Source organism: Electrophorus electricus, chromosome 17 (assembly GCF_013358815.1).
Source record: "Electrophorus electricus isolate fEleEle1 chromosome 17, fEleEle1.pri, whole genome shotgun sequence".
NCBI lineage: Eukaryota > Metazoa > Chordata > Actinopteri > Gymnotiformes > Gymnotidae > Electrophorus > Electrophorus electricus.
In genome coordinates, this window is record NC_049551.1 from 13,680,848 (window position 1) to 13,701,385 (window position 20,538).

At 50.2% G+C, this 20,538-nt stretch overlaps 1 protein-coding gene across 1 annotated transcript in view; it reads left to right on the top strand.

Moving 5' to 3' along the window:
- pcdh1a (protocadherin 1a) overlaps window positions 1–18,873 on the top strand; it is a 54,102-nt gene extending 35,229 nt beyond the window's left edge. The window contains exons 4-5 of the mRNA XM_027028499.2: window positions 4,854–5,073; window positions 17,717–18,873. Coding sequence (XP_026884300.2) covers window positions 4,854–5,073; window positions 17,717–18,090 — 594 coding nt within the window. The 3' untranslated portion in view covers window positions 18,091–18,873. The remainder of the gene's footprint in view (window positions 1–4,853; window positions 5,074–17,716) is intronic.
- Window positions 18,874–20,538: the final 1,665 nt, after the last annotated feature.

A 20,538-nucleotide genomic window follows, 5' to 3' on the forward strand; every position in this document is an offset into this window, starting at 1 on the left:
AGGAGACGAGGGATCTGTGTTATTCTTTTATCATTTATCATGGAGGAATATGTACACACCTGAAGGAAGTCTGTTTTTTTCACACCGAGCCACAGGTATATGTCTCCGCAATGTTATGAAATGGGTTTTTCTCCCTCATCTTAAAAGAAACGGCAGATGTCTCCGTGGCCCCGTGATATGAAAAATTCAATTTAAAAGGATGAGAGAAAGAATGGTGCACGGCCTATTTTCATTCTCCCACACCCAGAGATATGAGAACGGTGCTCTATTGTGAAGGGGGAAATGATGCCAATCGGGCTACCGAGAAATTCCTTCATAATTCAATTCAATTTCCTCCAAATCCCAAAGGCAAGCTGCAGTTCCAAAGAGACGGGGTGGGGTGGGGTGGGGTGGGTGGGGGGTGGAGCTGAGTGAGGTAGGCAAGATGGAGAGAGGCAAGATGGTAAAAGATCGAGAGAGAAAGAGGAGGAGAGAGAGAGAGTGACAGATGTCGGGTGAAGACAGGCCGGAGGGAAAGGTGATGGAACACAGAGCTGGAGGAGGCATGAGGAGAAACACGAGGTGTAATAACAGGCCTCATCCAGCGCCTCGTCCACGTGATGGACGGTGGTGCTGTGAGTGTGTGAGGGCCAGGTTTAGCTAGGGGTCGCCAGCCAGCCTGGGGCCCAGACGCTTCTTCTGCGGCCCGTGTCTCTGTAGCCCAGGCCGAGGGAGCAAGGTGCCCTGGCGCTGTCAGAGGAACACGGGCGAGCCGCGGACGAGCTGCGAATGAGCCAAACATGGCCGTGGGAGTTATTGGAAGCGCATCCTTTGAATCAAAATTGGATAGAGATCCTTCGTTTGATTTAAAATCTGTTACTGCTTAAAAATGTCACTTCTAATGTGCCTTCGCAGTTAGTCTGTGTCACACCTGTGAATTAAGTGGTGGCTAAAGTTCTTGGACAGTCCAAATTCGTCAAAGTGTCGGAGAGCGAGAAATGATAAACAAAGAGGAAGATGGGGGAGAGAAACAAAGACGGAGAGAGAAAGATGGAGTGAGAGAGCGAGGGAGACAGGGACAGAGACAAAGAGAGGGAAAGAGAGAGCAAGAAAGAGAGAGATCTCCTTGTGCTTCGAGCTCGTGTGAGGATCAATGAGCCAGCTCCTCTGAAAGGCGTGTAGAGCGCAGAAAAAAATGAGTCGACTGAACAAATATGACAATGAAGGAGTGCACCTCAGTGCAGAGGCAGCAAGCGCCAAATCACAGAGAACGGCGTGGGGGGGCATTGGGTGGGGGGAGGGGCGACTGCTTACCGCACACGGACCTGGTTTTGTTTCTCCCTCTGACTCTCACCTTCCTCTGCTCGGGAGGGGGTTTGTTTCTATATATTTATTTTGTTTTATTTTATTTATTTCTTTTCGGCGCGCGGTAGCTGGGAGGCGGGCGGTCTTAGCAGCAGAGTCTTCAAAGAGTGGAGGTTTATCAAAGAGACCCAGTGAACTGAAAGAAGAGAGGACAGACCGAGGTGGGTGGTTTGGGGTGGGGGGGTGTAGGGCCGGCAGCTATGCAGGGACGGACAGCCACGGACGACAAATGATCACAGAAGTGCAGTTAGGAATGAGAGAGGCAGGAGAAGGACGTCACGGACAGGCCCGTCTTGTGTCCTCTGTATGCTAATCATGCCTGTGAAGCTCAGAAGAGGGTCCCTCGCGGAACTGCCGCCTCCAGCATCTCAGACGGCGCCCGCCTCCATGCAAAGGCTCAGGTCCGACGATGTGTCGCCATCGTGAAATCCACCATGGTGATCAGCCACGGGGTGGGGGGAGGAAGTGAGGCTCAGAAAGTGGGGGTGCGGTGTGGCTTATGAATATCAAGCCATCGCTTGCGATGACAATTCGGTTTGCACAGTGTCACGTGACCGCTTGCAGAGGTGCCGTGTGACCGCACACAGTACCGACAAGGACAGACGGCTGAAAATCCGGTTACTGTTCGTGTGTTTGCGGAGCAGTTTTTTTTTACCTCGAACCACCTGATGCCACCACCCGTTTGAACCCCCCCCCGGGCATCCGGTCCTCCTCCGCCTCATGTGCCCCGCGGAGGTCTGCACGGTGCGGCTCCAACCCTGGCTCCCCCAGCGCTTAGCTGCCTCTCCTGGGTGTTAAACCTAATCCCCTGCTGTGTCTGGCGCTGTAATACCCTGCGATCGCCTTTGTTCTCTGTGAATTTTTTCTGTTTATTCAATTTCTCATGCCAGGCCTTTTAATACTTTTTGGCTGGTCTAATTTTGCCTTCGTATTCAGCACCCACCTGTGCCCCTACCTCACCTCCACTCCACCCCACCCCACCGTGTTTAAATCCCACCTTGCGCCTTGTCTGCCTCCCTCGGATTCCGGTCTGTGCTTCTCTGCTTCTGCGCCGCTTCTGGGTGTCCGGACTTCGGTCTCCGTGCCAAAATCTTCGGTCATCCCTCCCTCGCCCGCTGCCAGGGAGTGGCCTCTCGGAGCGTCTTGCGCGCCCCCACCCGGCCTCCATCGTCTTATCCGCTTCCAGCTCCAACTCCGTCTCTCTCTCCCACCTAACTCTGAAGGAAGAGGGTAAAAAAAAGACAAAAATCCTCTCCTGTCTCCCGCCGTACTCCAACCATTCCGTCTCTGCCTCCCCGCCTTCCCAGGTAGCGTTTAGCCTCTTCAGCCTGCCCCATGCCCCCCAGCCCCTCAGCCCACTGGCCCCAAGCCCCATGCTCCTAAGCAGGCAGCAACAGGCTGCGCTGAGAGGGGAATCTGTTCCCCCTCTGCAGAGCTCCAGCCCCTGGAGCTCGGAGAGAGCAAGTACTGACTGTGGAGCGATGCCCGGAGGAGCCATTTAAGCACAGGATCCATATTTAAGAAACTAAATGCCTGCCTTTTCTACATTTAAATAGTAATGTGCCTGCCTGAGAAACTTTTAATCACAGTCTTAGCTGTTCTGTGGGAGAATACAGAGTCTGGGATGGAATAATAATAATCTTGATTGAGATATTGTAACTATGCTAATGCACTCCCAGATAAGATTGTTCCCATAAGTACATGCATTGCACTCATTTTTGTGTGGGGGGATTCTGCATGTCTCTTGCTGCAGATCAAACAGTGCAATTTGCATTCTACATGAAGTATTGTAAATACCAGGCAATGTTATTTACATTCTTAGCAAAGTGTTATAATAGCATTTTGCAAAAGCTAAAACAATTACATTAACATCTGCATTCACGTTCTCTAAGAGCAGCAAGTGTGTTTTCCTTCGCACATCAAAGGCTAAACTGAATGAGAAAAAGGAAAGGAAGAGCACATTAAAAGGTTTGGCCTTAAGAAAAATAGCACTACCCATACAATGCCTTTATTCTCGTAGCATGTCAATCCATCCCTCTCACTTTTCCACGCATGCACGCGCACACACACACACACTTCTTGGGTGGAGGTTGTCAGTGAAGCAGAGGTCGCCGAGATGCCATGTTAGAGTTTCCAAAGGAAGCCGATATAATTACTGCACAGTGAAAATGCTCCACAGCGAGATCCAGTGTTCCTCGAACCACACAAGTGGGAGCTTGCAGAGAGCAGCTTGATAACCGATACATGCCTGAGTACGAACAGTGTGCACACAAACAGCATTCACCATGTGTGTGTGTGTTTGTGTGTGTGTGTGTGTGTGTGTGTGTGCAAGGGTGTCTCTGAAAGAACAGGCCTGCTTTACATGCACTAGTTACTAGAACATCACCCAAGCACATTAAGGCAAAAGAGCTGGAGACGAAAGAACAGAAGCATGCAAGCAGTCAAACGGATAAATAACTGAGAGGATAAACAAACGTGTGGTGAGGTGGAGAGATGGAGAAGGAGATCCGAGTGGAGGCTGATGGAAACCAGCAGCAACGCAGCAACATTTCTGCTTCAGAGCTGATAACAACACTGCCGATAACGATGCTCCTATGTGTTTGAAACAGCAGTTAATGGGTCTTTTGTACACATTGAAATTGTTGTCTTCATGACTCTAATTTTCTAAAATCACTCTGTTTGGTACGCAGTCATATTTGAGTATGTTTGTGAAGTTGGGCGAGTGTAGGTGGGTGCGTGTGTGCAGGTGAGCGTGTGTGTTTGTGCAGGTGTTTGTGCATAGGTGGTCCCCTGTTCGTGTAGATGTGTGAATTCGTGTGTGTAGCTGAGTGTTTGTGTCTGTGTAGGCATGTGAGTGTGTGTAGGTAGACTCAGGTGTATGTAGGTGGGCATGTGTGTTCGTGTAGGTGTGTGAGTGTGTGTAGGTGGACTCAGGTGTATGTAGGTGGGTGTGTTTGTTTGTGTAGGTGTGGGTGTGTGTGTGTCCTGCTTTTGTGCTATCAATCCCCACCTGCCCTAGGCGAGACGGGAACCAACGCAGAATAGGGAAATGGGCTTTTCTGCAATATCAGTGATTATCTCGGTTTTATGAGCTCTACAGCTGTGTGTGTGTGTGTGTGTGGGGGGGGGGGGGGGGTGTACACAAATGAGTGAGGATGTGTGCTATATATTTTTTTTGTGGTGGCTTGAATGCATGAGTGTTTTGTTTCTGTGTGTGTGGGTAGTTAGAGTGGCTTGAAGATAGAGGTCATCTTTACAGTAATATTGGGAAATTTAATTACAGATTTTTCGCACTCCGAAGAGACAGTAAGCATTCCTCTTCCACTCTGCCTTCCTCAACAGTGGGAATGAAATGCTTCCTCACTAACTGCCCCTCTGAAAATTGCATATTGAAAAAGTCTCTCAAAGTGCGCCATTACAAATTTGGAGGTCAGTTAGCCTAGTTAGGGGCCCCCAAAGTTTTAATTAGTTTATAATGACCAGACAGCCTGCTGTTCATCTCTCTGCAGCTGCCGCACCGCAGAGTGACGTTCTCGACGGCCAATCCCGTGCAGGACCTGCAGGACACCTCCCAGCAGAGTTACTACGACAGCGGCCTGGAGGAGTCCGAGACCCCCAGCAGCAAGAGCTCCTCCGGCCCCCGCATCGGACCGCTGGCCCTGCCCGAAGACCACTACGAGCGGACCATGCCCGACGGCAGCATCGGGGAGATGGAGCACCCCGAGAATGGTGAGAACCGCTTTCCCGGACAGTCCGTCGGTTGCGAGATTCCGGTAGAGCAGAGCGGGCTGTGGTCGAGTGCCCACATAAACTACCTGCTTTATTTAATCTCTTTTCCGGTCCTCCCCTACGATTGCTGAATTTGTGTTTTTTTTTCTTTTTGTTTTTTTTTACAGTAGGTGAATATATGTGTGTTGTGTCAGGAGTAGAGTCAGCAGTAGTGTGCCCGCTCCATCAGCAGATCCTTCATCACGGCTCCAAATCATTCTTAATGGCCCCCTCACACAAAGAGTTGTAATTAAAACCCCCCCTCAGCTAATGGAGCGTTCGGGGCTCCAGATAAATCTGAGGCGGGCTCGTCCAGACAGCCAGTGCCGGCCCTTCCGCGGATGCCCTGGCCCCCTTGCTTCGTCCTGCAGGCCTGTTTTCTTTTCTCTCCTTTCATTTGGCGGTCTCCGACGGGCGCTAATGAGTGGGTGCAGGAGCCATGACGTGGCGCGCTTCCTGAGCGCGCCTTGCCGCTTTAACAAAGCGAACAGAAGTGCATTTGTACCGTCCTTCTCGTAAGGAGGAACATCCTGACAGCTGCTTCCCCTCCTTAAACGCACGCCTCGTTTTCCTCTGTACAATTTAATATTACTGATGCGGCCTTTTCAGAACGCCTGGTTTTTTTGCTTTCTTTCTTCTCCCCGGCATTTGTTGAACGCGGAGCTTTGTACCTGTTTTGCCATTAGCAGGGCGAGCTTAATTACTTCGCCCGTGTAGTGCTCCTTCTTGAAAAGCGTGCTCTGGTCCTGCGGTGCGACGTTTTCCGATGCACTCCACAGAACGCGGCGGCTTGCGAAACCCCCCCCCCCCCATGGCAAGCCGACAGCTGCTCTTCGTGCGGGCGGGGGGGGGGGCTTTTGGAAGCCAAAGTGTCCACGGCTCCCTGCTTCCGAATTTGCATGGGGTGACGCTCGCGTTGTGGTTCTTGTGCCACCTCCTCTGTCCGAGCACGTGGAGGATGTCGGGAAAGAGACGGCCCTTTAAAGAACGGCTTAGCAACGGCGAACGGCGCCGCGAAGGAAACAGGCGGGAGTTGCGGCTGGGTCTCCGATTTTGTCGGTTTGAACTGGAAGCAAGCGAGGCTGATGGCATCACAGACCCCAACCCACCGCACATCTCCTCCCTCTGGCTGAGCACGTGCACCCGGGAGACTGGCGGAGGAGCCGATAACCAGAGGTAGACCTAATTAAAACGTGATTCTCACCTCGGGGAGATTATGGAGAAACCCCTCACGGAGAGACAGATGAAAAAATAGAATTTCGAAAGACAAGAGCTGTCCCCCTCCCTCTCTCCCTCCGCCCGTCACCTGTAAAGCACCCTCCCCACCTCCACAGCCTGTTGGGGTGTTTTTGGCGGGTGACTGTGAGTGACAGGGTGACAGACAGAGCTGGCAGAGACTTTCTGCTCGGTGCTGCTCATATGATTGATGCACGGGGAGCCGTGGGCGGGGCATGGTGGCGCCAAAGGGTCGAGAGCGCCACGTGTCACTACGTTTAAGGTGGGACACAAAACAGCGTGGCCCGGGCAGGGCGAGACCTCAGCCCTGAAGCCCAAACAACACAACGGCTTCGTGACAACATGGCCTTTTCGCTTACGAAAATCACATCACACTCGCCCACGGCCAGAATTCAGTGGGGGGGGCTGGGGTTGAGGAGGGGTGTTATGATTGTTTTATGATTCAATCTTTCGCACAGCTCCAGGTTTCTCCTGCCAAACACCATGGCTAGACTGTGTTTTGCTTGTTGTTGTTTTTGTTTTGTTTATTTTATTTTTTACATTTTTTCCCCCTCTGGCCTTTAAAAATGTCAATGGTAGACATAGGGTGAGCTTCTGTGGTCTGTGGCGTTTTGTCACCCCGGATTATCGTTCCCTCAATCCCAGCCCCCCCCCCCACCACCATCCCTAAACTCTGACGTCCAATCTCAAACAGGTTTTTCTTCTGAGCTTTTCTTCTGCTTTCTGCGTGATGGTCTCTTTTTCTCCCATTTTCCATGCAGCTCATGTCAATCTAGCTCCCAGCACCGTACACATGATACGTTTAATTGTCTCTGAACACTGCAGATCACTTTACCAAAACCCCGGGTGGTGTCGACACACTCGCTCCCATCTCTCATCTGCCTGCTCACAATGCCTCAGCTTTAATCCTCACCCTGGTACAGTGTTTTAAATGAAACGGATATAAAAGAAGACTTGTTAGTATTTGTTAGTATTACCTGTCGGTCATATTTAGGAGTAAAACCAGTGTCTGGCAGATTTATAGACATCATCAATACACCCAACAGACTTCATCCGCCACAAACCACCGGAACATAAAATACATTTACAAATGCATTTCAATATGACAACTGTGGCACACCAGTTATTACTACTATTTTTACTCAGTATTATATGTGTTAATTTGTGAGCGATTTAATCTGATAGATCATTGGACATCTGAGATCAGGTGCCGTAGAGCAGGACTGCCACGCGGCTCCTTTAAATCGACGGCGTTTTATGTAATCGAACGCACCGGCACGTTCCGACGCTCCTGACACTGATTAACGGGATTAGATGCGATTCATTTGGGTTGGAAGTAAACTCCGCGGGAGGTCCTGTCTCCAAGAGCAGCACCGTCCCATTTCCCCTGGTCCCCCCCGCTGCCATCTATTAATACAGCCACATCACTCACACGGCTGCCGTTCCAGTGATTTACATCGTGACGTGTCTGGAATGTTTGTAGCATCATAACTCCTCAGGACCATTCCCGCCTTTTTTTTTTTGCTTGCCAAAGGAAGTGCTTGCACGTTGACTAGTGCCGTGTACACATCTAGTGTTAACCTAGATATCTGAACCGCTGTTTGCAGTCCGGCAGCACCCCGACGTCACCGCACGGTTAGCGTGCCCGAACAGGTGATAGCATTCACTCCGCCGCAAATTTGCTGTGGATTCCCGAGCAGAAAGCCTTTGAAGCGTGTTACCATAGTACCAGCTTGATCTCCTTTGATCCCCGATCAGACTGATGTGTGATGTAATAGCGTAGCCGAGCGTGCGAGCAGGAGTCGCTGCGCTCTGGTCTTAGATTCCGTGGTGAACTCACACTCAGACACGTCTCATACATATAAGCAACGCCTCCCCCCACCACAACACACCCTTCTCTCTCGTCTCAATTTCTCTCGTTCTCCCTCTCCCTTGTGTATTTCCTCTCTCTCCTTCCTCCCCTCGCCCTGTGCGGTGCTTTCCTCCGAGCGAATGCTAAGGTTGGCTTCCTGATATCAGTGCTACTCTATTCGATTCTCGTGTAACATGATCTGTCACTATCGATTTCTCCGGGTCTGTGTTTGGCCGTAGAGCGTCGGGTTGGTTTTCTTCCTCCCGCTTTGCTTTGCTGAATTCACTGGTTGCTGGTTCATGGCTTTGCCCCGGTGCGGACGTTTCTCACACCTCACCCTGGCTTTGATACCAAAACACTATTCAGCGTCTCACTAGTAAAACCTAACGCCGTTATTACAAGTAGCGGAGATTTTCGATGTGTGAATATGAAGTCTGAGGACCGGGAAGGTCAGGTATTAAGGCTTGTTTTTCTTATCTAAGAAAAACACGTCGAGGCGGTCACTGTGAGTTTTGTGAGGGTTGTGTATTAAAATGGCATTATTCTGCCAAGGTAATGGCATGCAAGGATTAATAAACCCGTCCAGAGACTATGCTATGCTGAAGCGTATCTGCGCAGACAATAACAAATAACACCGAGCAGTGCAGTATTTGTTCAGTGTTAATTAGCTGTTATATCTGATTCATTGTCAATATAACAATTCACCCAATCATCTAATCATGTTAAATGAGTGTAGCTGCGTGTATTTATGAATGTTTCTGATTAGAAACAAGATAAATATGAACAATTGATGGGTGATTGATGATTTAAGTTGTACTTACTTATTTATTCATAAGGATTTGCCAGATAATTTACTATGTACTTAATGAAATGATTTACTAGGTATTTCTCCAGATAACGTAAGAAATAACACATTTCATAATGATGTCTTGATATAACCAATGTGTTAATCAGATGCTCGGCTAAGAACATTTGCCCGTGCCCAGTGTTAAAAGGGAAAATAAAGAACGGCGCTCATCCGTTGTCCATGTGCATATGACAACATCCAGTTTGGAAGGCTTTCTGCTATTCATTTTAGAGTGTTGTAATCTCTCTTAATTAGACTTGTTTGACTGGGGAAGCCAGGTGCACAGAACTTGTATCGGTCTGAGAGACAGCAAGGCGGACAGTGACATGCATGAAAACGCTTGTTTTCACTCGGTTGCTGCATGACTTGCTCACTGTATCTGTCTCTCACTTTCTCTCTTTCTATCTGTCTCTTACTCTCATCCTCTGGCTCTGAGTCACTCTGTCGCTCTCTTCTGTCTCCTGCTCTGTCTCTCACACGCTTGCTTGTTCTCTTGCTCTCAACTGTATTTTCGTCTGTCTCACCCTCTTGCTCCCTGTCTCACTCTCTCTTGCTTTCTGTTGCTGTTGAGCTCCTTGTGTCACGGTCTCTGTCTCGTTCTCTGTCTCTCACTTTCTGTCTCACTCTCTCTTGCTCTCTGTCACTGTCTAACTCCCTGTGCTATGGTCTCTGTCTCGCTCTCTGTCTCTTGATCTCTGCCACTCATTCGCTTTCTTGCGTGTCTCTCTCTCTCTCTTTTTTCTCCTTTTCTCTCTTTCTGTTACCGACTCACATTGTCTCTCAGTCTCTCACTCACTGTCTCGCTCTCTGTCTCTTGCTCTCGGCCTTACTCTGTCTTTCGGTTCTCTCCCACTCTCCTTCTCTCACTCTCTCTCTCTCTCTCTCTCTCTCTCTCTCTCTCTCTCTCTCTCTCTCTCTCTCTCTCTCTTTCGCTCTGCCTCCAAACTGGAGAGGAAAAGGAAGAAATGGATCTCAGATGATGCATCACTCCTTTCTTAGAAGAGGCTGTTTGACAGTGATTAGAGCTTCCAGCCCTGATTTATGAAAGCACAATAACACACACTTTTATCGAATATTACAGGTTCACAGAGACGCTGTGGTCCCATGTGTGTCCGTCAAAATACAAATCGATTCTCCCAAACTCCTTCCGAATCTCACTTGTCTGTGTTTAAGTGTGGGGCACTTGTTCTCCTTGATAGCATGACTAACCTTAGCTAACTTCGTTTATCTCTCTGAAGCCCTGCCAAGCACGTGAATAATCCTGTGGCCTATCCCTGCTTCTGTGGGGAATGTGAGTACACTGGAGCTAAAATCCTACACTGGTGTAGCTTTCCCCAGAGCTGCCTTGCAAGGACACTACAGTGTGTTCTTGGGGGCCATCGCGGGTGTCTGGAGCGCAGTTCGACCCCCGGGCCTTGCGTGGGCCAGAGTCTCCAGGTCAGCAGCAGCGCTTCCCGAGAGCTCGGTGCGCAGGGCCACTGTGCGCCAGGCCTGGGCGCGTGCCATAGCGGGGAGAGTGTCGCCCCAGATGGAGGTATTTACATGAGGACTGGTTACACAGAACGCAGCGTCCCTTTGAAGCCGGCGAAGGCACCGCTCCACATATGGACAACAGAGAGAGGGCGAGAGATAAAATGGAATAAAATGGCATTTGCATAATGATGAGGAATGTCAGTGATGCGGCACGATTATTATTTCACTCTCTCTCTCTCTCTCTCTCTCTCTCTCTCTCTCTCTCTCTCTCTCTCTCTCTCTCTCCTTTCCTCTGATGTATGAAGCCCTAATGGAGAAGCAGGTCCTTTGAACTCTACTGTCACTGTCTCTTATGCCCTCCTCACTAAGTTTCACTTATCATTTCTGTTCTGTTCCCACCCTTGTTATGTTGTCCTGTGCATTCAATCATAGATGCCCACTCTTTTTCTCCCATCTTTATATTATTTCAGTCTGTGACCGCATGTGCATGTGTGTGTGTGCGTGCACATGTGTGTGTGTGCGTGCACATGTGTGTGTGTGCGTGCACATGTGTGTGTGTGTGTGTATGCAGGTGCATGCGTGCACGTGTATGTGTCTTCGCATACCGGTTCGCCTGCGTATGTGTGCGCGTGTGTGCGTGTGTGTGTGTTGAAAAGGAGGAAAACGAGAGAGACAGACTGAGGAACAGAGTGTGAGTCTGAGGGGGCTTGTTTGTCTTGTGGGTGCCAGCTTGGATAGCTGCCTGGGTGGCAGCGTGGCGTGGCGATGCGGGGCATGGCTCTGCTCAGACAGATGGCGCCGGGCCTTGTCAGAGTCCCTGCCTGTTAGTAGAATTGATTGCGGGAGCCTGAGCCAGGTTCGCCTGAGCTCCCAGCCCTGTCTCTACCTCAGGGAGACGTGGGGGTGGGGGTGAGGGTGCGTGCGTGGCGTGGCGGGGGGGAGGGGGAGGGCAATCATGCCCCGCCACCCGTCCGAGCCCTGAGATGCCGGCTGTCGCCACTAATCTGGCCCTCGTGATCCAGGTCTCCAACAGGGTCTACGAGCTCGTGACGGCGCCGGTCCTGATCTGCTGCTCTTCGCTGCTTCCCTTTCTAACTGCTCTCGGCAGCGGAACGGCTAGGATTTTCAGCAGTAGGCCGATGTTTCCATGTGGTGGTTGTTATTAGTTTTTGAGCAAGTAATAATGCACTTAACAATGGAGATGAACAAGGTAGGTGAGACATAGATATGGTTAACGGAGCTCCATTGGTTAACGGTCTGCTTTCTCTCCCTGTCTCCTTCTCACTGGCTCTTTTTTTCTTTCTCTCTCTCTCTCTCTCTCTCTCTTATTTTCTCTCTTTGTCTCACTTTGTCTCTCTCATTCAATCAATGATGGTCATCCTTGTGCACAGACTCTGCCACTCTCTTTAATGGGAAACAAAAGCATACGGCCCCCGCCTCGCCGATAACGCCCAGCAGTGGGACGTGTGTGTGTGTGTGTGTGTGTGTGTGTGTGTGTGTGCGCGTGCGTGCATGTGTGTTTGCGTAGGGGGGTGGTGGGGGATGAGTGCAGGAGACGGCCGTGCCAGCCAGCTAGAGGCGGGCACCCCTTCTCCTAGCCGATAAAAATCTGACGATTATCTCAGTTATAACATGCCGGCACTCAGCTGACAGCTCGGTGACGCCGGTTCCATCCTCATCGTGTCAGGGAGCAGCGGCGTACACGTGAACAGCTTTCCAGCTTCGACGGCCGACGCTTGCACTCGCCATCGTCCAAATGGCACCTCATTTTCCACAGGTTACATCATACACACAGGCCAGGCTGGGCATTGGGGTGCTTTTACAGGGAATTAGAGTAGCTCCAAAGAGCTACATGGCCAGCACCCAGATAGAAGACTCTGACCCACATAAGACAGCTGTCATCTAAGTTTTATTTCGGCTTGCTCGTAGGTCTGTTTTTGGTGTAGCATCCGTCGTGTGCCTTTAATAATAGAAGCTTCATGTTGATTTCATGGACGTGAAATATGGCCTAATTTATAAACAGTAGGAAAATGGGAACAATTATACTGTCTTTGAATAGACTTCTTTTAACGTAAGCCATCGATTTGCATGAGGTTACATGGAACATTAAGAGAGAGTTGTGTGTGTGTGTGTGTGTGTGTGTGTGTGTATTTGTTTTTTGTTGAACATTAAGAGAAGAGGGTAAGGTGTCTGTGTATATATTTGCGTGTCTGTGTGCGTGGCTGCATGTGGGCGTGAGCGTGTGTGTGCGTGCATGCGTGCTACCCTTTCACTGAGACCTCTCCTTCTCAGTCTCCCTGGCTCCTGGTGAGTATTATGTAGTGTTCTCTTGGTGATGTAGGGAAAGGCTTGCTGAGGCTCTGCTCATGCCAGTGCTGCGAGGTGTTTGCGGGTGAGCCAGACTGGAGAAGAGTGACTCCGTAATGAGGAGGAGAGAATAATGTGTCCATCAGCTTTAGCCGGGAGCTTGGGCTCCGGTGAGAGGCGCCGCGCCACTGCAGCTGGGGTGGGTATTCTTAGACTCCAGGGCAGGACGGGGCAATTAGGCCCAGGCGCCAGCGTTGCACAGCAAACAGAACGCCAAGGCTGCCAGCTTTGCCCGGTCTGGCCGCCTAAGAGCAGGTGAAGCGGCGGGTGCTTTGGGGAGCACGCTGGCTTAAGGGCTGGATCTGCTTCCGCCCCAGCTGGGCGGCTCATACAGGGTACGGAGAGGCCCCAGGGCTTTCCTGCGCGGGCAGGGGGAGAGGGGGCCAACCCGGGTGAGCCAGTCAAGCACTCTCTAACTACCGCAACGCCCTGCCATGATGGCTGGTACTTGAGGGACCGGGGCGAGGCGAGGCCGACATGCATTTCTCTTATTTTCAGCAGGGCTCAGAGGAATCAGGCAGTTCTGGCCTTCCTTCTCTCTCTCTCTCTTGCTCTGTCTTGCTCTGTCTCTCTCTCTCTCTCTCACTCTCTCTCTCTCTCTCTCTCTCTCTCTCTGTCTCTCTCTCTCTCTCTCTCTGCAATCCAGCCGATGGCAGCACAATTCAAGCTGCGGCCAGATGCAATGAAACGCATGCACAAACACAAACACACACGCATCCCAGTCAAAACACCCTTCCGCTCCACCAGTTTCCCTTGCTATAAAATATGGCCATCCACACTTACTCTGCTGCCACTACCCTGTGCGGCAGCACACCCTGTTGATATAGCCATCCACTGGCTTGCCAGTCTCTAATTGTCCGCCTACAGTCCAATAGCAATCTGATAGTGCCAGAGCATGTCTTTCGGAAGCCAACTATGACCTCGCAATCGCCAGCAATCTCCACAATAAAGACCGCCCCCCCCCACACACACACACCCTTCCTCCCTCAGCCAAACGCCACTTCCTCACAGCCAAGAGGAAAACGATCCCTGTGCACGGTACCCCGCTCCATCCGGAGGCCCTGGCACGGTGGCATGCCTGACCGCTGCTGCCCGGCTTCCCTTCCTCCTCATCCTTTTGTCATTTTCATCGCCGTCAGCCAGGAACTGGTGGCCTCCCGGAAGCCCGGCCATCTTCCTTCAGGTCTGGGCTGTCAGAGCAAGCAGGCAGGCTCAAGGAGATGGATGAGGCCCGGGCTGGGGGGGGTGGACACGTCTAGAGCTGCTGCCCTGAGATGGAGCCGAGATGGCCGGCGCAGGCGAGTGGTTAATCAGGAGTCTGCCACTGAACTCTGCACTCAGCGCTTGCAGCAAACACAGCTTCACGGGCAGGACTGGCGGAGGGGGACAGAGCCCGCCGTTGTTGTGCTAAGCGTATAGCCCGCAGTCTCTGCCAACTCTGACGTTTCTCTTGATCTGGTGTGACGTTTTCCACCATGAAGGAGTCGTGCATTTACTTTAATGTCACAAGAGCTTTCAGGGCGTGACAAAGATCTGCATAGGACCAAAATAAGACAAGGCGCTGGGAGGACCATCATCTTGTCCAAGATGTGCATACTTCCATATCTGTCCGGATGTATTACAAAGTAGGTTCGGTGATGTCTTACTCCATCACATTTTCTCACATATTCTCCCATATTCTTTGTCTTGCTCCTTTGCTCTAGCAGAGAACACGATGCACGCAGAGTTGTACTCAGCTTGTTAGGCTGTTCTCCTGAATACGATAACCCCAACATGCACTGGGGGGAGAAGGAAAAAAAACAGCATGTGTCATTCTTCTTCCACAAGATGGTTGCTGTATCGTTATCTCAGTGCAGACATGGTGTCTTTAGCAATAACCACAGGGTGTCTGTTTGGCTTTAAAAAAATAATACTTGGAGCTTAGAATTTTGGTGTCATTTTTCTCATTAGATTATAATTGCAAACGACTGCCGATCCAGACGGATTTCTCCACGTTTGATGCCCTACTCCGTGAACTGGGCTGTAATTTCCAGCTGATTAGAGCACAGTGGTGCAGTCAGCCTCAGCAGGTGGAGAGAGAGAGAGATAGATAGGTTGAGAGAGATAGAAAGAGGGTGAGAGCGAAAGAGAAAGAGGGTGAGAGAGCAAGAGAGAGAGAGAGAGAGAGAGAGAGAGAGAGAGAGAGAGAGCTGTGGTATCAAACAGAGGGATGCCCTGTGAAATTGCAGGAAGAGCAGCTTCCCCCCTCCCCTCTTATGGCCCCTGGGCAGAGGATCAGACAGAGAAGAAACCTGTCACAAACATAGAAGCCCAGCCATCCCACAGGCTTCCTGATGCAAGCCCACTGCAAAACCTGCACATAGCGTGTGTGTGTGTGTGTGTGTGTGTGTGTGTCTGTGTCTGTGTCTGTGTGTCTGTGTGCATGCGTGTGTGTTTGTTCACGTGTGTGAGACAGCACTTGACATGTTACACAGGCAGGCATGAGTGACTCATCTCTCTCTCTCTCTCTCTCTCTCTCTCTCTCTGTCTCTCTCTCTCCCCCCCCCCCCCCCCCCCACCCCTCTGTCCCAGGCTGTGTGCCATGATTCAGATTCAGTGATGAAGTGCTCTGTGGCCCAAGATGATGCCACAACATGTGCAGTCTGTTTGCAAACCTGGACAGTTTCAGTCTTTTGTTTTGTGTGGAAGAAAAGTGTGGAAAATGCTTCCTTTTCAAGCCCAGTCACCTGCTCTCCCAATCCCATTAGCTACTGCTTAGAGCTGCTGGCAGATTCAGTCTCTTCCCTGATTCTCCCTGGACACCATCTCTCTCTTACACACACACACACACACACACACACACACACACACACACACACACACACACGGGATTCACACACACATACGGTAATCACTCCAACAGTCTCTGACACACACACTATCTATAACACACAGACCACCTGTAATACCCGGGCTAACTCTCTCGCTCAGTCATAGTACCTGCCAAACACCTTCACTAACACACTTTCCATCTCTTACAACACACACTTCACCTTCAAAACATTCAGTGTCTCTCGCACGCTCTCACAATCCCTGTTGAGCTTTCACATACTCTATTTCCAGCACATGCACTCCATGGCACAAGTGCACACACACCCACACACACAACCCCACAGACACACACACACACACACACACGTCACAGCCAGCAGGAGCTTAATGTAGATTTATTTTTTCTTCTTGAGGTGAGAGCTGATTTACTTTCACTACAGTTTGACCACGAAAACAGCTCTGCATGGCATAAAGCAGTCTCCCTTTCCTTCTGTCTCTCCTCTCTCCCTCTCTCCTTCCCTCATTCCCTCTCCTTTCATCCCCCTTCCCCCCTCCCTTTACAAATGCACGAGGACAGCAGAGGCGCGCCTCTTCACCTCGGGGCTGCCATGTGTGGCCCTCCACCACGGTCGATGCCCACACCTACCCTACTGCTTTTAGTCCCCGCCCTCTGGAAGGCAGAGCCTCCAGCCGGTGGGGAGGGAGCGCGAGGCAGAGCTTCCGCATGCCCTGCATGAGAGCACGCGTTTCACGTTGCGATTCGGCCCTGCTCACCAAGCGGGCGGGTGTTTTAGGACACACTCTGTGTGAGGGAGATACAGTACAGCCGCTCACTTGTGGCGCTGCTTGTCGGAATGAGGTCGCTGCTTCTTGGCCCTATTTAATTAATTAGGAACAGTGGGATGGAAAATGGATAGCAATCAGGGCACACTAATTTCAGACCTGCCAGTCAATAAGCCGTAACATCGAATTCGCCTTCAGGGCCACTGGTGGGTCCCATTTAATGCCACATATAGTATCGTAATGCCTGTTTGCGTGCGGGAACATCTGTATGTGCGTGTGTGTGTGCGTGTGTGTGTGCGTGTGTGTGTGCGTGTGTGTGTGTGTGTGTGTGTGTGCGTGTGTGCGTGCGTGTGTGCGTGTGTGTGTGCGTGTGTGTGTGTGTGTGTGTGTGCGTGTGTGTGTGCGTGTGTGTGTGCGTGTGTGTGTGCGTGTGTGTGTGCGTGTGTGTGTGCGTGTGTGTGTGCGCGTGTGTGTGCGCGTGTGTGTGCGCGTGTGTGTGCGCGTGTGTGTGTGTGTGTGTGCGTGTGTGTGTGTGTGTGTGTGTGTGTGTGTATGTGTGTGTGTGTGTGTGTGTGTGTGTGTGTGCGTGTGTGCGTGTGTGCGTGTGTGCGTGCGTGTGTGTGTGTGTGTGTGTGTGTGTGTGTGTGTGTGTGTGTGTGTGTGTGTGTGTGTGCGTGTGTGTGTGTGTAATCTATGTTGCTACTACCACACCTTCTTTTCCATCCACTGCAGCTAGCAAACCTGCACTTATTCACATTGCATAGCAACCACCCAAGCGGCTGTCAGCTGTTGGTCCAAGCACAATGGCCACCATTTCAGGTGTAATCAGCGTAGGACATAGTGTACGGACTGCGAACAGATCTTCAGAATGAAGATTTGAGCAGCAGAATAAAAGAAAAAGGGTTAAAAAAATCCCCATCGCACAGCACATAACAACAACGGCACTGTGCATAGCAACTGCTGCACCTCACATAGCAACCGCCGTACAGTGCATAGCAACGGCGACGAGCTCTTTGTACGTCGGCCACTAATTGTCTGCGTCAGGCTGTAGGTGTAGGCATCTACGGGGCTGTATTGGAGGAGAACTCCGCTGGTACCTGTTCTCCCACTTGACCCTCAGGCTTCTTTGCACTTATTAACATAAATGTTTTTTTGGTGCTTTTTTTTTTTTTTTTTTTTTTTTTTTTCCATTTTCTGTTTTTTAATTTGTTTTGCTTTCCTTTTTCCCCTTACAGACATTCGCTCACTGCCAGACGTTGCCATGACGGGGAACTGCAGTCAGGAGTGCAGTGAGCTGGGCCACTCGGATGCGTGCTGGATGCCGGGCCAGGCGTCGCCCGTGCGGAAGGGCCGCAACCCTCCCAAACTCTCCACCTTTGTGCCTTACCAGGAGAGAGGGAGCCTGGGCCGGCTGGCCAACGGCAGTGCCCGGCTCGGCAGTGACGAGCACCGGCCACGCCTCCCCCCCTCCCGCAGTGCCTACTCCAGCAATGACCACGCCCCCAGTGACCACACCCCACTGGAGGAGGTGCCTCTGAGCGTCACCTCCGAGTTCCCGCCCACCAGCCCCACCTCCAACCACGCCCCCAAACGAGAAATATACCTGTGAGCAAAAGTGCCACCTGTACCTGATTGACGCTCATCAGAAGAAGTCTCAGAGATGCACAGCTCAGAACAACTACGCGGAAGCATCGGACGTGGCTGAAATACCAGTTGAATAGCAAATTCAGGCTCTTAGTGAACAACAAAGTGTGATTGTCAGTGTATTTATATTTCTATTTATTTATTCATTTATTCATTCATGAATTCATCTATTTATTAACTAGATGACATTTTTTTACTGTCATATCTCGAAATACGTTACTTTCGCACACGTATCATGAACCACGCAAAAAGCAAACAAAAAAACAAACAAAAAAAAAAACAACCCAGCTTTGTTGTGACTGGCTTTAGCTTGATTAGCCTGTGGAATGTTTACTGGACCTTTTTAAACGGTGTGACCTGTGCTGTAGTGCCAGAAGCCCCTGCACAGACGGCCAGTGAGGTCCGGCCATGGAGCCTCTGCCATCTTAGGCTCCCCCTCCAAATGCAGGGGCCTTAGTACATGTACAGCCATGTAAATACATTTGTATGGTGTGTATATATGAATATTACTACCGGGGATCAAAGATAAAATAAAATGAAATTGAAAAAAAAAGATTAAAAAGAGGGAAAAAAAGCGACATAGTAAATGAAGCACCCTGTGGTGTTGGGGCATGCGTGCATAGGTGTTGGGGCATGCGTATGTTGGTGTTTGGGGATGCATGTGGTGTTGTTGGGGGATGTGTATGGTGGTGCCAAAGGATGCGTGTGTTGGTGTTGGGGGATGCATGTGTTGGTGTTGGGGGATGCGTGTGATGGTGTTGGGGGATGTGTGTGGTGGTGTTGGGGGAAGTGCGTGGTGGTGACAGAGGGTGTGTGTTGGTATTGGGGTATATGTGTGCTGGTGTTGGTCTTGGGGCATGTGTGTTGGTGTTGGGGGTTCATGTGTTGGTGTTGGGGATGTGTGTGTTAGTGTTGCCACTGGTGGAAGTGCTGTGGTGATATTCAGAGGATGAAGGGAAGTCTTATACTTCACCTCCTTATGGGATCTTACCAGATCTCCTTATGGGATCTCACCTAATCTCCTTATGAGATCTCACTGGATCTCCTTATGGAAGCTCACTTGATCTATACCTGCAGCTCTGCACATGTGACCAAACCCCTGCTGTCACATATGCCACAGGCTGTACATGTGTGTGTGTGTGTGTGTGTGTGTGTGTGTGTGTGTGTGTGTGTGTGTGTGTGTGTGTGTGTGTGTGTGTGTGTGTGTGTGTGTGTGTGTGTGTGTGTGTGTGTGTAGGGCTAGGAACAACTACTGCACGCTATGCCTAGGTGTGATAGGGTCCAGCTAACAGACTAATGTATATGTGCATGTTGTCACAAAGTTGCTCTCACACATATGTGAGTGTAAGTGTGGACCTACATGCTGTGGCACATCCAAACCCACAAACACACACACACACACACACACACACACATATACACACGTGTGTGTGTGTGTGTGTGTGTGTGTGTGTGCAGCAGAATGGGCATGCGTTTGGCACTGTGAACCTTCTTCTCCTCCCTGGCCTCATTCCGAGCAAAGGCTTAATTCCGGGTGGCAGGCTTGGAACAGGGTGTCCACTCGGAACTGGAGCGGACTTTCACATGTGGTGTGCAGAGCTCCGCTGGGAGTGGGGCGGAGCTTCTCTCTGCGTGGTGGGTGGAGTGCCTATTGGAACAGGGGTGGAGCTACAATTTTTTAAATGTTTTTTTTGGACTGCAGCTCCCCTGAGCTTTGCCATGTGGCACCCTATTGCGTTAGCAGCCGCTGACCGCTGAGAGTTTTGCAAGAGATTACTGGACAATCCAGAGACTGGTGCGTCTCCAGCCACAGCTAATGTTTCATCTTGTTTTATAACTTACGTTTTGGCCCCTTATATTTATTTATTTATTTTTTATTTTATTTTTTTTTACATTATGTCATCATCACTGCAGTCTCCTCTTGTTCTAAAACCTGTCCAGGTATAAATAACATTTATTCGATGCCTTAATCCAGTTGTAATTAACAATCATAATCAACAAATTAGATTGATAATCCTGTGAGGCCTTGCAGGCATGGTAAAACTGTGCATGTATTTACAGTCAGAAATGACTACAGTCACAAAAAGATAAAATTGCCTCATTCTGTTTTTGCATTCCTTTAATATCCATCTGTCACTGTCCTGTCCTTCATGGTGTAGCTCCTTAAACACTGGATTAGAGTTCCTGAACACAGTGTCAACTAGATTAACATGTGTTTGAGAACCTGGTCATGTGTTAGGAGGAAAGAGAGCCTTTTTAATGTATTTATTTGTATTGTTATTTTTAAATTATTTTTTAAACAGGCTCCAGCCATTGTGTCAACCATGTAATGTGATCACAGAGGAAGTGTCTGGTTACTTGAGTTGAGGGAATTTTAATGAGTAACGATAACAGCACACAGCAGTCTTCATAG